The following is a 17,301-nucleotide window of genomic DNA, read 5'->3' as shown; positions in this document are numbered from 1 at the left end:
TTAATTTATTATTATATTAAAATTTAACGAAATAAAAATACAATATTTAAAAAAATTTTTTCCAGTGCAATAAAATGAATTGATATTTTTATTTCAATGTTTTGCATTATACAAAAATTTTTCAAATCTTTATTTTTAAAATTTCCAAATATTCCAATCTCATTAAATTTTCAAATTTATTAACAATAAAATTTAATTATTTTAAAAAAAATGCATTTTAAAATTTAAATTGTGTTATAAAATTGAATTTTTTAAAAATAAAATTCATTAATTTTTTTATATTCTATTTTTAAAAAATCCAATTTTATTAAAATTGAAATTATAAAATTGAATTTTATTGACAATAAATGAATTAATTTTTTGTTAATTTATTAAAATTAAATTCTTTGTTAAATTTGAAAAAAATGATAAAATTTTTAGAAAAAATAATATTTGTCACTTATGTTCAATTTATAATTCATTTCATAATAAAAAAAAAAAATTTGTTCAAACAAAAATTGGGAGACGATTTTTATAAAATAAAAAAATAAAATAAATTATTGCCCTATAATTTTTATCAAGCAGCGTTATTTAGCAAGTGAAGGTATTTTTTTTGGGAAAAATTTGTTTCAATATAAAATCAACATCATTGGACAACATCACATGCCACTGTCAATGTGTTAGAGCGATACTGTGTAACATTATATCAATAAACGTAGTCGTTAGAATCGTAAACGGGAAAGTAGTAGTATTTATAATCGTAGCAATATGTAATAATAGTAACTAAATAATTAATTGTAATAATAATAATAATAAAATAAAAATAATAATAATAATAATAATAAAAATAATATTAATAATAATAAAAATAATAATCTAGTAGCGACAATAACTAGCAAGAATCGTATATTGTATAGACGGTAGAAAAAAAAACACGATCGGTCCCTGTAAAAAAAAAAAAAACGTATCTATAGTCCTTTGTCGGTAGAACCTTGTATATTATTTGATAATCTTCCCATTGATAACGACCTGATTACATTAATAACAGGAACTATTCAACTTCATTTTAAAATAATAACTTGGATCCACAGGGATAATATTGAATATAAAAAATATGTCTCGACGCGCATCTAACTATAAATGAGCATAATGCTCAAGAAAATTTGTCTTTTTTTTTTGTTTCTCCTTCTGAAAACTGTTCCATTTTTCTTTTTTGCTTTGTCTGGTAAAAAAAAGACCGTGACTCATTTTTTGTGAACTCACTCCCGAGAAAATTTGAGAATTTTTTTTTTCATATTTCTTTGAGAGTGAGAGGTACAGGTCATCAACAAACAAATCCCAGTTCTCGAAGGATTTCTCAATGGAATCGGAACTGTTATAAAGGATCTGAGGGGAAAAAAAATTTCGTTTTCAAAAAAAAAAAAAAGTGTAATCACTTTTTTTTTCCTTAAGGTTTTCTTTGGGGAAATATATACATTCTTTTTCGATGACAAGAATTTTTTTTCCCTCAGCCCCCTTGAATCGAAATCGAATAAAAATGGAAAAAAAGAGAATTTTGTGAGGTACGAAGATACTTGTATTTGAGAGAGTGAATGTATTCAAAGAAGTAATGAGGCTGGTTAAGCAGCTCTACTGGAAAAAAAAAGAAAAATTATAACAGAAAATAAAAACTTATCCTTCCTAGGCTCCTTAATTAATAAGCTTTCGTTACGTGGGTTTAATATGCGAGCTAAGCTCACATTTCTGTGTTAACTCATAAGACTGGCTCTGTGAGGTGAGGGAGAATATAAAGTTAGGTAAAAAAAGGTAAAAAAAAAAAAATCAGCGCTCGTACTTCTTACGTCGTTCTAAATAACGTCTGAACTACAAATTCGTGTCGATTCCACAATTTTTTTTCCACAAATGAAAACAAATTTTTCATAAAATAAAACTTATTAAAATTCAAAAAAAAAATTTTTTATTCACATAAAAAATGATTTTGTCAATATTGTGGAATCGACTTCGCCACGTCATTAAAAAAAAAACAAATGTTCTGTCGTTAAAAAAAGTTAACGAATAATTAAAGGTAGCGTTGTGTGTATGTTCAATTATTTATATGTATATGTATATATTTATATGTATATAGTTTACAGAGAGTGATATACACCTATACGATCGGTATTTACAAAATTGATCCTACTCGATGATCGTGAAATGTCCAATTATTATTATTAATTTTTTTTTTTCATTTGGAACATTTTCACGACTTATGCCCACATTATTATTTAGAATAAAAACTGGTCTCGAGTCGATTTTACGAAAGAGAGAGAGATGGAAGAATCGAAATTGGATTGATCGATCGCACACGATCCGAAAAATCGACCCACCTTAAGTAAATGGCGTTGCCACGAATACAAATCGCGAAGAGGAAAAAACCACCAACCAAATATTAATATAGAAACCTATATCCATTTTTTACAAAAAAAAATCAGGTTTCCATTTCACCACTCAAAAAAAAAAGAGCGAACGAAAGAGAGGCAATTCTGCAAACATGGGAAAAAAGAGAATTCAAATCCTCTTCAATACACAAATAATATTTTTCATCAATTCAAAATTTTTCTTTTTCCCAAAAAAAAAAAAATTAAAACAGAAATAGAAAAAATTCAATAAAAATGACAATTTAAAAAAAATAATTTTCAGTAGAAATAAAAATTAAAAAAGAATTTTCTATTTTGTTATTTAAAGATTGAAAATTCAGAAGAGAGGAATATCAGTTCAAATTGTTACGTGAATCACAGACATTGGTGAAGTCTTTATTAAAAAAAAAGACGAGTAAAAAAGATATTTTTTTTTTTTAAATGGAATTAAAATGAGAACGTGCCCCTGGAATGATGTTTTTTGGAATGAATCTCGAGAGAAAATGATAATTCGATGCGAGAGCGAGCTACAGAGGAAGATTATTAATGAGACCAACAGAAAAAAAAGTTCGTCCTTAAGCCTTATTTTCAAGAATATTCTTCCTAGTCGTTTACAAAATCTACGAATTCATTATTATTGAACACATATCGCTTTTTTTGATTGTAACTGAAGTTGCTCTCTTTCTCTCTCCCTCTATCTAGTCCTTAAAAAAAAAAAAATATCCTTGAATAGGGGGGAAAAAAAGAGGATTCCTGTCTTCCTGAAGAAATTCACCTTACTTTTTACTTGAGCGAAGTGGCCTGAGAAATTTTCCACCCTCCAAAATTTTCTCTTTTACTTTCTTTATCCTCGGATCGAGTCTTCCAAGCAACAAAAATCGTCCAGTTCCTTTTTTTTAATAACTGAAACTAAAAAAAATAATAAAACTTTAAATAAACGAGTAATAAAAAAAAAAAAACATTAAAATAATAAATTAAAAAATTTTTAAAAACATAAAATAAAATTTCAATTAAAATAATACAAAATAAGTTATTTTCTATTGAAAATAAAAATAAAAATATTTCAACAAAAAAGAATTCAAAAAAAATAATTGATTTTTCAAAAATTGAATTTCTTAACTCTAAAATCATATATTGGAATTTTAAAAATGCGAAAATCATATTCTCAGCTTCTCATAACAGAAAAAAAGGAATTAATAAAAAAATTACTAAATGAAATAACAAAGAATAAATAATAATAAATTTTAATTAACGAAATAAATTATTAAAAAAAATTTGGAACTCCATCTAAAAAAAAATAATAAATTTTCTAATTGTATATTAAGAGAGGGAGAGAGAGAGAGAGATATTTAAAAAGAAATACTCGATCCCAGAAATGAGAAATAATTTTTTCAGGCATCTTAATAAAAAATTCTCGAGAAGAAATATGATGATAAAAATAATGGAATGCACTTTGGAATTTTCGCAAGTCGATTTCAGTACTATATCACGACGTAAAGAGAAATAGAGGTAAGTTATATGTAGAAGCGATCTGAAAAAAAAACTATTTTTTTTTTATCTGTCTCGCGTCTTCAACTCTCTTCGATAATAAAAAAAGAAAAAAATGTTTATAAATTCCCTTCTTAATTATCACGAAGTAGTCTTTTTATAAATTAATTTCCTATTTCTTTTCAATAGGATACATATATTTATATATATCAATAATAATAAATTGGTCTCCGCCATTTGTAACATATGTTTTTTTTTTTTTTTTTAGTCTTTTCGTCCTTATGATTTTTAAAAACTGTATTTTTTCGTATAAGTGTACAAGTGTAAAATATACTAATATACAGTATATTATACATATTTTCCCAAAAAAAAAAGAACGAAAAACGTTCAAGAAAGACACAGGGAGAGTGGGGGAAATAATCCAAAGGGTATTTGAAAAAAGAAATTAAAAATTTGATAAAATTGTTTCTCATTTAAATATTGTATTTTAAGCGTTTCTTTTCTTTTTTTTTCTTGAACTGTGTAAGTACCTTCCAAAAGTCGCGATTCACAAAATTAAGAAGAAAGTTTCTCAGTTTAGGATAGTTTTTTGTACAAAATATTTATTATAAAGTATTTGAAAAAATGTTTTTTTAAAAAAGATTTGTAAATCTAGAAATGCAAAGGAGAAACGGATATAAATCCGAATATCTTACGTAATGCTACGAATTGCACAATCGGTCTCAAGTTTGAATTCCTCAGTGGATATTCAAAAATTCTGTTTCATGAAAAAAAAAACTCGAATATTTCGAATGATTGAAAATTTTCCAAAAATTATAAAATAAATAATAAAAAAGAAAAAAACTTATCTAAACAAATTAGAAAAAAAAATTTTAAATTAGAATTTTTTAGTATTTGTAAAGAAAATTTGTAAATGAATGAACGATTCGAGTTTTTTTTTTTTTTATGGAAGAATTTTTTTCTATCAACGTCGGAGCTTCAGTAACATAAAACAATAATAAAATCGTCACCATATCGTCACGATGAAGCGTTTATATTTGCATTAGAAACACGAGCGCAGTAATGAATGAATATGTGTGTATTTTTGATGAATGCGTGCGCGTATATATATATTTTTTTTTATACAATAAAATAATTTTACTCGTCAGAAATGTTCGTCACGTCATGTCTCAATATATTTATATATATAATAATAAAATTTTGTCATTTTTTAATCATTTTGTAAATTCTGTCTATATATAATTTTCACATATATATATATACCCTTGATTTTTATTTGCTCTGGTAATTTCAATTTATACACACAAACACACATACACTCATTCATACTGAATGATCGTAAAAGTTAATTAATATAATGAACCGGTATCGTTAGTAATTGTACTTATAGCTAGTGTACCTCAATATACAATAATAATTATAATATAATCGTACTAATTATATTTGCCATTATTTTTTTTTAAAAAAATTTTAATCAATCGTCGTGGCGATAGGTCGGTCCGCAAAAAGTCGAGCACTACTGATTCTAGGAGAAATGTACATCATTTTTTTTGTGATTCGTCATTTTTCCCCCCTTTTTGTGGAAGAGAACTCCTATCTCGGTTCTGATTTTCTATTTTTTTTTTTTATGACGAGGGTCGAATCAACAGTTTTTCGAATCTCTAAATGCGTTCTTTATACACCTATAATTAAAAAATACATTACGGAATATGGCTTAAATATCGAATAGTTAAATACAGAATATTGTTTTAAATGCAAAAAAAAAAATTGCACTCTTATTATCATCAATATCTTGTTAAAATGACATTGAGATGATTACGGAATAATAAAAAGAAGTGAGATTCGTAAAACTGATGATGCGCGTATGATATTCACGTCGATGGACGCGTAAATTTTTCTTTTTTTTTGACTTGGATCGTTGCCGAAATTGTTGTTTTATTTGTATATGAGAAACGGGAGATCTTCGCCGGGAAAGACGAATATAATAATCGTGAAAAAAGAACGTGTTCTTATGCGACAAAAGGCATACAAATCTGAGAATTTGAAAAGACACCCAACCCTCCCCTTTTTTTTTCGTTTCTCGCATTTTTTATTGTTTCGAATAAGAATTCTACATTTTTTTTTAAAAATTAAGAATATAAATTCTATCAAAAAAAAAAATTTGATATTAATTTTGAAAAATATACCGTTCTTTTCTCACTTGAAATAGTTTTAAAAACGACGATTACGAAAATTTTTGTTTTTTTTTCAGAGATAATATAAAAAATCGTGTGGCACATTGACGGTTGGAATGTTACTTTGTTTCATTAGATTTAATAATATAATTATAATAATCATAATCATAATAATATATAGTACTTTTTTGCGATATTAATAATATATTGTATGTATGTTAATTAATAATAATATATAATATATTTATATATATACCTTTTTGTTTATTATAAGTATAGTTTGTTTCATCTGCACTTAAATTGTTTATCTCTGTTTGCTGACTGCAGGTTTTGATTTGAGGGGGATTATCGTCCAATCTCAAGGTAAGTAATGTGATTTTGTCAAAATAGAAATTGCCTTTTTTTTCGAATATAGAAGAAAAAGATATTTCTCTATTAAGAATAAAAATCACGTAACCCTCGAGATATGTCCGATTCCGTTTTCTATTTAAGTTTTTTTTTTTACTTGGCTTAAATCACTGCTGGATATGATGCATAGTTTTTGCATTTTGTTTTATTTTTTTTTTTTTCACAACGAGCGTGGAGCTCTATTGTGAATTCTATTTTTCATGTCTATTGGTTTACGTGTGTTGTTGCCGGTTTATTGAAGTGCGCGAGTGAGTATGCAACCCGCAACACGTTTTTGGAGAAATCAGCAGGAAAATTCGCAAAAGAAAAATAGAAGAATCAAAATTTTTTTCTCAAATGCAAAGCGATTTCTTTTTTTCATTTTTTGTGTCAAGTGACTGATCTCTATACACTATTGGTTCTTTATTGATATGCTCGTTCATTGGTCGTATTTTGGAAATTTTGCATTTTGAAAATTTTGATTTCCCTTTTTTTCCCCCGAGTGATTTTTGTTTGCCGATTCTCCTTGTTTAACTGCGAGGAGACGACTGGTTCTGGAGGCTGTTGTTTTTCTGTTGTTGAGAACAGACTGTGTGTAATGTCGTGTGTGCCGTGTGTGAGCTTATTGTTAATATTGAATGACGGAGAGGATTCGGGGTATGATTGACTGGGTGACTTTTGGAGGGCTGGCAGGGCTGGTTCCGGATCCTTTGTAGTTACTATTTAAAATTTACCTTCTCTCGAATAGTTACATATTATTTATCTTTGTAGTGTGAGGGCCTCTCCTTTTTGGACGGGCACAAAACGCCAGAAAATCCCTCTTTTCCCCCCCCCATTCAAAAAAAAGATAATCAGTAATTCTTTAATTTACAAAAAAAAAAATTATTTATTTACAAATTTCCCAGAATAGAAATTTAAATAAAATTATTCATATTTCTTTTGTTAATTCGTTTTTTGAAAAAAAAATTTTCTGGATTTTTGCAACACGAGTCCAAAAATGCAAGGCGGGCAAAGTGACAGTATAGAAAAACACGATATACAAACAAGTAAAGCGCCAAAATCTAAAAGTACTAACGAATTAGTATCAGCGCTATTTTTTTTTTTTACCTAAAACTAGATCGTACTAGGCTGATTCTGTGGAGATAATTTTTCATCAGGCATTAAAAAATAATATCAAAAGTCTAATTTACAAAAACTTATTTCATACAAAATTTAATTTACAAATGTAAATTACAAATGTAAAATTTAAATTTAAAATCTAAAAGTAGAATTTTAAATATAAACTTAAAAATAGATTATTAAAAAAAAATTCCCTAATGTAAAATCATCTACACGGTATTGTTTCCCTATGTTGTCATTCTCGCGGTCAGAACTTTGTGAAAACCCTCGAAAAATTCGTCGACATTGTCCAATTAATGAATGAATGAAACATTTTTGTGAATTTTTTTTCGAAAAGTCAAATAGCGTATACATTATTTAAATGCGAGACATTATTTTTTTTTTTTTGTCATCGTATATTTATAATTAAAACTTAGCGTACGAATTAAAGCCAATTGGAAGGTACCAAGATTTTTTTTTTAACTATCGAATTTATCATCAATAATGCGATTCAGCCATTAAACATTGGATTTTCGATCTTTTCTTGAATCTTAAATCATAAATATCGTCTAGAAAATAAAAAAAATTTCCATCAATAAAAGGGAAATTTACAAAAATCATTTAATACAGATTTTATCTGTAAAATAATTTGACAGACATAAATTGTCTGGAAAAATAATATATATTAAAAATGTCCTTTTTACAAAATTAATTTTAAAGTCTATCGACTAATTCTAAATATTTTAGAAAATATTTTAATTAAAATTATATAGAAATTCTACTACTTATGAAAATAAAAGTTCAATTAAAAACGTCAATTTAACAAGGACTCCAATTTTTTTTTGTTTCAGAGCACATTCGTATACTATTAAAAACACGATTTCAATAAACTTATAACATGTTTTAATCCCCATGGGATAACTATCAATAACAAATTTTAAGGACAATCCACTTGAAAAAATCTAACATTTTTTTTTTATTTGCTTTCCTTTCTCTCACTCTCATTCTTTCTCTTTCTCTCTCTCTCTTTCTCTCTCAGTCTTTGAAAAATTCTTGTGTAAATAATCTCTAAAGATTTTACATTAAGCTACAAATTCAATGGCTAATCAAATTCCGAGACGCGAAAGCGTTGAAATTTTAATTGAATAGCTATTTCTTAAAATCTTTCCTAATATTTCGTATACTATTCAACAACAATGCACCATCAATCGTATTCGTCAGACGATTACGAATTAAAGGAAATTATTTATATCCTTATCATTTTTTTTATACACAAACAAAATGAAGAAAGAATTCAAAAAATGATCGAAAATTTTCATCGACGAATTTTTAGAAAGTATTGTATTTTTTTTTTTAATCGATGGGTATGTTACGTGAATTCTATAAAGAATGACAGGCCAATAATTCTTCGTTGATCACGAAAATCCCAACATTCGAGAATGTACGTGAATTGAAAATAGAATTTAAAAAACTGTAACCTAGTGCGTAACAGTTCGTTTTCCTCTTTTGTTTCCCCCATTTCACTAATAATGTGCCTTGTGTGGTTGTGTTTCGATTTACCTAATTGCACTTATTCGACAAAACGGAACCTAAAAAAGAACGCAAGATGGCGGCCAGGCGGCCCTGGAACGCAAAAAGTTATACTTCTTTTTTTTTTTCATCATTTTCTTCTTCTTTATACATATTCATTCATTCGCTACTTCTAGCCTCGTTTTAGCTACAATTCCCCATTTTTATTTTCTCTTTTTTGCTTGAAACTAAACTTTGCGTCTATCGTTTTCGTTTTGCTGAGTCGTAAAAAACGTAATCTCAAAACTTAGGCACAATTTGGAACTGCTTAGACCTTCTTCAACCGATGTTGGATCTTGGGGATGATCCATAAAATTTTTCCCTATAAAACAAATCAAAAATTGAATTAAAATAAAATTTTTTTTAAACTTCCAACTTTTTTTTTTTTTTTGTAAAAGAAATAATAATTATTTAAAAAAGCAGAAAAGAAAAAGAAGAAAAAGTAGAAAAGAAAAAAAGAAGAAAATTAAAAAAGAGATAAAAATGAAAAAAAAAAATCGAATTTTGTGGGTCATCCCGGTAATCAAGGTTTATTTCCGTCATGCTTGAATCATACCAAACGTGACGACACTGTGAGGTAGCTGACATTGAGCCGTTTCAGGGCTAATCGGACCAAATCTTCCAGTTTTATTTATTTTATTTTTTTTTTTCAAAAACGATAAACATACCAAAAAAGATATAAAATGCTGAACCTAAAGTTCAGTATAACATGAAAATCGAAATATTTTTTTTTTTGTTTCCGTCTTCAAAATGAAATTTTTTTTGGAAAAAAAAAAACAGGAATCATTGGGCCCGACTTTTCAAAGCGATGCCCGCCATCTTGGTCCCGTATGACCACCCGGTGTGGACCCCGTCTCGTAATCTTTTAATTATTTTGTCTCGTATCTCGTATAATTACAATAGTATCGTAATTTTTAATATACACTAGCTGGATTACAATATCTTGTGAAAAATATACATCAAAATTTTGTTACTTTTTTACATCACAGATATTTTAATATAATATATTTTCATCTAATCTTAAATTTCCCCCCTTCCCTCTTTCGACTAATTCATTTCGCCGGATCAGTTTTTAGTGAATTATTCGTGATATGCCAAAGGAGGTGCATTCGGTTTTTCACTTTTTTTATTTCAATTCGATTTTTTTCTAATCTCATAATTTTTTTTTTCAAATATCTTTTGAGAATATTTTTCAAATAGTTGAAATTTTGATATCTGACTTTTAAATATTTAATTAAAAAATTTAATATTGATTAATTATAGACTTATTATTATTAATAAAATAAAATGAAAATAAAATAGAAAACATTTAAATTAATATCGAAACAAATCTGAAATTTTCAGAATTTTATTTTCTCAATATTGAATTTTACGAAATTAAATTTAGTATTAAATTGAGTGTCAAATATCGCAATTTGTGTCTTGATCCAAATTACTATCACGATTTTGTCAAGGAAATTTTTTTTTTTTTTTTCATATTATTCCAAAAGTATTGAATTAAATGAGAATTTTGTTGGCTTTGAAGTACTAAATAAACGTATTTAAAAGCCACTGTTGAGAGTTTGAGTAACTATAAGTTTTAATGAGTTCTTCGCTTCAACCGAATGTTCACCTCCCCTGCAAAACCGGAACTCGACAGTGTCCCTTACAAACGTGACCTCGCTGAATTTCCATTTCAAGTTCTTTTCTTATTCTTTCAAATATCGAACCGACTTTATTCTTTTCCAACCAACCTTATCAAAATCCTCAACTTTCACAATACCAAAAAACTTCAATTCTTCATAATATTTAATAATAAAGAAATTCCTTTCACAATTCTCCTGAAAAAGACATTTTTAAAAATTATAAAATTAATTTGATAAAATAATAAAAATAGATATAAAAATAAATATATTTCAGAAAAAAATGTTTTTTTTAATTAAAATTTTTTGTCGAATAAAAATAGATATAAACTTTTTGAAAATCAAAATTGCTTCTTATCTGATTATATAGAGAGAGGAGATATTGAAAATAGATATTTTGAGTTTTACGATATTGAAAAATAAAACAATTTTTTATCTTGTTTGAAAGATTGATTGGAAAAGAGAGGGATCGAATTGGCAAAAACTAAGAATTCGCTTATCTATTTTATATTCCAATTTCCGAAAAAAAAAACATTTTATTTTTTATTGTTTTGATTCAAGCAAAAACAATCACTATATCGCGACTGTCTTTCAAAGAACCAAATTTTTGTTGAAAAAAAAAAAAAACTTGGAATTTCCCATTCTTATACCAGAAGTTTTCCTAACTGAAAACTGAATTTTGATTTCGATTTCTGCTCCTTTCTTTTATTTTCTATATATTATATATACAATAATCAACTTCTGGATTCAAGTTACTAAGGCGCCGTAGAAATTTTTCTTTTCAAAATTTTTTAAAAACTTGAAAAATTTCGGTTCCCAAAAAGTTTCAGGTAAAATGGAAGGTTTACTGAAACTTTTCAAGTTTTCATTTCGCACTCGGAATATTGTTTTTATTTTTTTAATAGAAAGAATTACATTTTTTTTTTTTTTTGTTATATTCGATGAAAAAAGAGAAAATTTTGAATTGAAACAAAAATTTCTTTAACTCAAAGAAACGTTTCTTCAATCGTGTATCAATTTTAAAATAATTCTATTAATGTTTCTTGATTTAAAGAAATTTTCATTGTTTTAGAAAAGAAAAACTATTCCGAGTGAGAAAATTTATGATTTTTTTTTTTTTGTAAAGAAAAAAATATTCTACAAAGTCACGAAAAGGTGAACCGTCATGGATCCGACTTATGTTATAAATAGTACTGCACCGATCGTCGCAACGAATCGTAATCGTAATTAATAACGACAATCATGATAGCGATATATCATCCGTACAATAATATGATTTTTCACATCTAACGTTAAATTTGTTCCTTAAAAGTTTTTAGGCTTTAGGGTGAAGAGGGCCAGAAGGGTTTTTTTTTTTTGCGGGTACAGGTAAATAGGTAAAGGTCAAGAATAAGAGGTGGTTAGTTTACAGGGTACGTGTGTGTGTATAATAACATTTTTTTTTTTTCTCGAAATACACCCGGATGAACATTTAGAATAAAGAGCATTTTCCAAGGTATTTGAAGAAGTTTTTTTTTAAGAATACACCGAAAGTGAGTTATTTTGTTTTCTCGCGGGGAGTTTTTTTTTTTAAATACGTTTACACACAATCATGATTAGTGCTTGTTCTGCTTTGCTGCTTTAGTTTTCTGTTAAAATTGTTTTTTAACCCTAAGAGACCTTAACGTTTACACTCAATAACTTGCGCTTTTTTTTTTTTTGTTTTCATTTAAATATGTAAATTTAGTTTATGTCCAAAACATCGAGAGAGTAGCCTTGCCTTAATATGCTTTTTTCGTATTATAATTTTTTTTTTTTTCATAGTAAGGAATTTTTTTTAACACCGAACATACATGCCTTACGTTATGTACAGCCTAAAGTTTCAGTCGTATAAGAGTCAATGATGAGTGCGTCGATTTTTCACTATACGTAAAACAGAAAAACAGCTTCTTTTTCAATTTTTTTTTTTTTTAAATCTTCTCAAATCCGTTGTTGTCGCGATTACGCTATTCGATCTGCCCTGTTCGGTACAGAACCATTCCGATCTCAATTTTTTTTTCTAATATATTTTTCTTTTTTTTTTTCATTTTTAATCCTAGCGAAACTTTTCTACGCGTCGAATTTTTTTTTTTTTCCCTATTTCCCCATTTTACTTCTGTCGCTCTTTGGTCCAACGGGAATTTTACAGCGTTTCAGACTTTTTGTTTTGCCACTCGTATAACTTAAAGCGCGCGTCTATCTAATTGCGGAGCACCCCATTTTTATTGTTTCAATTAATTCCGGTTAAGAGGAACATGAGAATTACAACCCAATCTTTCTTGTTTGCCAATTACTTTTACACATTAATTGAAAATTATTTTTCACCTACATGAAAATTAATTTCTTTTTAATAAAAAATATTTCTATTTATTAAAATGAAATAGTTGTAAAAATAAAATAGATTAAAAATTGAAAATTGATTTCATTTAATAATAAAAGAATTTATAAAAAGAAAAATTGAGCATTTTGATTTTATTTAAAAAAATATCGTCAATTTTTAAAATTAGTTTTTAGATTCAATTTGTTTGTATAAAAGTTACTTTTGTCAAAAAAAGAAATATAAAAGAAAATTTTTGAAAAATAATTGACAAAATAAGAAAAATTAATTGCAATTCTCTGAAAAATGTGAATCAGTGGGAAAGAAGTGTTTAAATAGTCTTTCAAAGAACGGTATACGCGCTTGTGCTATGGTAGAAAACTTGCATTCGTATCAAAAAGTGGACTTTTAACGTGTAAGAAAACTGATCAGGAGATCCGGAATTATTGAGAGCGCGCGTCTAGATTTAATTTAATTCTTTTTTCTCAGTATTTCGTGGCTGTGATCTATTTTTTTTTTTTTTAATTTTTTCATTTTTTTCCATAATTTACACCTTAGCGCGACATTAGTTCAGTAAGAACAGTAGCGCATCCTCTGTCGACAAATTCACGTGGTATAAAAAAAAAAAAAGAAAAAAATGACGAGGAAATCACAATTAGTTTAAGCGTACACGTCAATGATTAAAACACATCCTCATTCGCCGTCTTTTAAACTCGTCAAGTAAATATTAAAATCACGATAGTTCCATAACTTAAGAAAAAAGGATATGTACAAAACAGAGACACTAATTCAAAAAACGTTCCCATTAATTTATACATATATAACAGACCAAAAAATTTTTTTTTTCAATTCTAAAACAGTAAAATTTTTTTCTTTTTGTAAATAAATTTGGAGCGTTTTTCAAATTTGTGCAATTTTCTTCCATTTTTATAAAAAAAAAAAAGATTTTTTTTTTTTAATGGAAGTTTCTTTTCTTTTTATAGCTTTTCTCCCATTTTTACAAATTTCCTTTTCTATTTTTTTCTACGCAGTCTTTACTTAAAGGAACACGAGTTGGACTTTTTGTAAGTTAATAAGAGAGTATACTTATTTTTTGTTTTTGGAACTTCGCGAGACGTGAATTCGTCGACTTTAGAGGAGTCTTGAATATTTTAAAAACTTTGGGACGCGAAGATCCGTTTTAAAAAGATCGTCATGAAAAACTGAGATATCAGAGAATATTGTCGCCTTGTGAAAAAACGCCTCGCGCGCCAACAAAAGTCTTGGCTCGCATTATCATCGTCGCTAATCTTTTTTTTTTTTTTTTTTTTCGTAATGACCAAAAATATATGTATATATATAATATATTATTCTTATATAATTATGTTGCTTCCTTAAAAGTTAAGTAATGTTAATAGTAGGTAAGTTTACGTTAGGTAATTTTACATTGATAGAGAAAAAAATATGTTGTTAATTTATTTTATCTGCCCTTTGTAGGTAGAATGATTTAAGGTCGCATGCGCGCCAAAGTTTTCATTTTTTGTTTTGCTACCTAAATTATTTACCAGTTTTGTGGTCGTTTTTTTTTTTTGGATAATTCAGGGCACCTCAGGTAAAAGGGTTACAGTATACAAATCGTGTTGGGATGATCGTTTAGGATCGTGTTATGTGTGAGTATTTTGTCTGTGTGTCAATACAGAAATTTGTTCAATTTGTATATAAACAGATTGTAACTTGGATGTCAAGTCTGAACAAAATTTCTGTAGAATGTAAATAACATTTATTGAGTGTAGGTTCTCGAATATTCCTTGTCTTTTTTTTTTTAATGTTTTTTTTTTTTTCCTTTTCGTAAACATTGCCCATAATCGAAAGAGTCGTACCGCGTTGACTTGTGGAAAATCTAAAAGATTCTCCCCAAAGTCTGAGCTCGCGGCGTATTTACTAGTGGGATCGCAGTGGTTTTTGGTTCGGTGGTGTGTAAGCATTTCGCGTACGCTTTCGTTTTTGCACTTGATTTCTTGCCTCGAGACGTTGAAGCTTAAGACGGGGAGGGGATTTAAAGGAGTACAAATCACTCTCGATCAACTGATGTGATTTACCTTCATTCGTTTCACTTTCGAATTCCTTTGGTTTTTTGAAATTTGCAAAAACTATTATTCAAATGACATCAGAATAAATTCAAGTTCCGATAGAATTGCATAATTGTAGAAAATTTTTTCCCTTTGTCGAAATTGACGAATGTTAAATATTGTATATTAATTATGTAGACGAAAAATTCCTATTTTTATTATCTTTAATAGAGAGTTTTCATCAAAAATTTTTTTTTCATTTTATTGGGTAGATATGATATTTCAAATATTTTTTAACTTTAAATTAATATTTATTATTTAATTTAAAAATAAAACTTTCAACGCTAATAGTTTTTAAAATACTTGTTCAATTCGTTGATAGATATTTCCAAAAATGAACAAGTCACACAATTTGTGATTTGATGTAATAAATGTTTAATTTTGAGTAAATAATTTTTCATAATCAACCTGACATTTCTATAGGCAATAAAATTTCGAAATATTAAATTCATAAATATCCTGAAAACTTTTTGGATAAATAATACCAACGAAATATTTATATCATTTTAAAAAATTACAATTTTTTCATGAAAACTCCCGATTAAAAATGAGAAAAATCGATTGTGGTTTTGATTCAAAAACATTCCCAATTAGTAATCGATAAAGTATAATTTTTCATTGATAAAAGAAAAAGCGAAAGTAAAGAAACGAGATGAGGGGAAAAATCACTGACGAGGATTCTGCGAAGTCTATCTGCTCGCGGATACTGGCCAGTGATCGAAGCACTTGAAATTTAAGTGCAGAAGGAATGATAGATAGAATCCTCGTCCTATGATGTTCGAGAAGTGATTGGCGAGCCTCTGGAGGTTTTGGGGGGGGGCAAAGGGTGATTGGGGGGGAATTTACTGTACTGGTTTATTGTAGTTACTGTAGTTTTTGTAACTGTATACTTTACGAGAAGATACTGACTTCTACTGCTCTACAGAGTCTTCCATGAGCACCGCTGAGCCGCGTTGCTCCTGTGGCTGGTTGTTGGGAGGTTGATCACTGGACCTGTTGGTACCGGAATTATATCCCCTTTGCAATTGCACCACCAGACCACTAACGGCCGCGTACTCCTGCTGCTGTTGTTGCTGAGTCTTCTGGCTCGAATGATCTACTATAAGCTTACTATCACAGGCACTTTTTTTGTCAGTTGAAACGGCATAGAGATTGTGTAAGTCCGGGTAGTGATTCAGCGATTGTTTTTTCTCCCGGTCTTCCTGTCCTCCGTTGTGGACCTCGCGCTCCCTACTGCTTCGATCGATCCTCGAGTCACGATCGTCGTCCCTGCTGCTCGCCCTGGAAACTGGGAGAGGAGTTGGTGGCGAGGTGAGACGATCGCTGCCATCGTCGGGCCGACCTCGCTCGGAAGGTGATGGACTCAAATCAACAGTTGGCACGCGCTCAGGTCGATCGGGTATCGACCTGCCGCTCGAACTCCTGTAGCTTTCGTCCTCGCTGCTGTCTTGCGTCATTCTCGGCAGGGGCGTTCGTCTCGAGTTCCTGCAGAGTTGATCGATTAGCGATTTACTACTGAGAGCATCGGAATGATGTTGCGAAGCCGTTTGCTGTTGCTGTTGACTTCTTGCTTCGACCATCGCCCTTTGGTCCCTTGGTATACCCGTCTCAAGACTCGATCTTATCAGATTGTCCAGGAAGCTGCCGTTCGCCCCTGTACCATCGTACAGACTCTCGGCCATTTCTCGCGTTGATTTCACAATTGAGGAACCCCGCGAGTTTGACGTTCCCGGCTCCGCTGATCCGCCTTCTCTATCCCGATGCTGAGCGATTGCATTTCGCTGTTGTTCCTGAAGTCCTCGCATCCTTTGAGTCGCGAAATACTGCTCGGAAAGTATTCCCGGAACGTTGGGTCCCCCGCCCATAAAAGGCGATGGCATAAATGGCGTCGATCCCCAAAAATTGTACGGATGAGGAAACGGAATCGGAGGCATACCTTCCATGAATGGCGGCATTTTCATCCCGTTTGGACCTGGCATTCCTCCCGGGGGTGTGAACGGTTTCTGAGGTTTCAGAGGCGGTTTCTTGTCTGTCGCTCCAGGTCTCATTGTTGCTGCAGCCGTTGTTGTTGTCGTCGTTGTCGTCTCCTTCGCCTTATCCTCGGGTGGCTTTTGATCTCTACAAATCAGTTCCACAGTTAATGAA

At 29.3% G+C, this 17,301-nt stretch overlaps 1 protein-coding gene across 8 annotated transcripts in view; it reads right to left on the bottom strand.

The window, feature by feature from the left end:
• Window positions 1-956: 956 nt before the first annotated feature.
• The window catches only part of LOC127279175 (mushroom body large-type Kenyon cell-specific protein 1), a 189,345-nt gene continuing 173,000 nt past the window's right edge, over window positions 957-17,301 (bottom strand). For 6 of the 8 annotated variants that reach the window (XM_051301384.1, XM_051301386.1, XM_051301381.1 and 3 more), the window contains one exon: window positions 9,253-17,274. In XM_051301384.1, the coding sequence (XP_051157341.1) occupies window positions 16,068-17,274 (1,207 nt within the window). In that variant the 3' untranslated portion in view covers window positions 9,253-16,067. Of the gene's footprint in view, window positions 3,285-9,252; window positions 17,275-17,301 lie in introns of those variants that run through there. The other 2 variants (XM_051301383.1, XM_051301382.1) reach the window with 2 other exon arrangements.

The sequence above is a fragment of the Leptopilina boulardi genome, unplaced genomic scaffold (genome assembly GCF_019393585.1).
Source record: "Leptopilina boulardi isolate dan_hultmark-lab unplaced genomic scaffold, ZJU_Lbou_2.1 LbouV2_214, whole genome shotgun sequence".
Lineage (NCBI taxonomy): Eukaryota > Metazoa > Arthropoda > Insecta > Hymenoptera > Figitidae > Leptopilina > Leptopilina boulardi.
This window is presented reverse-complemented; position numbering and strand designations above follow the sequence as displayed.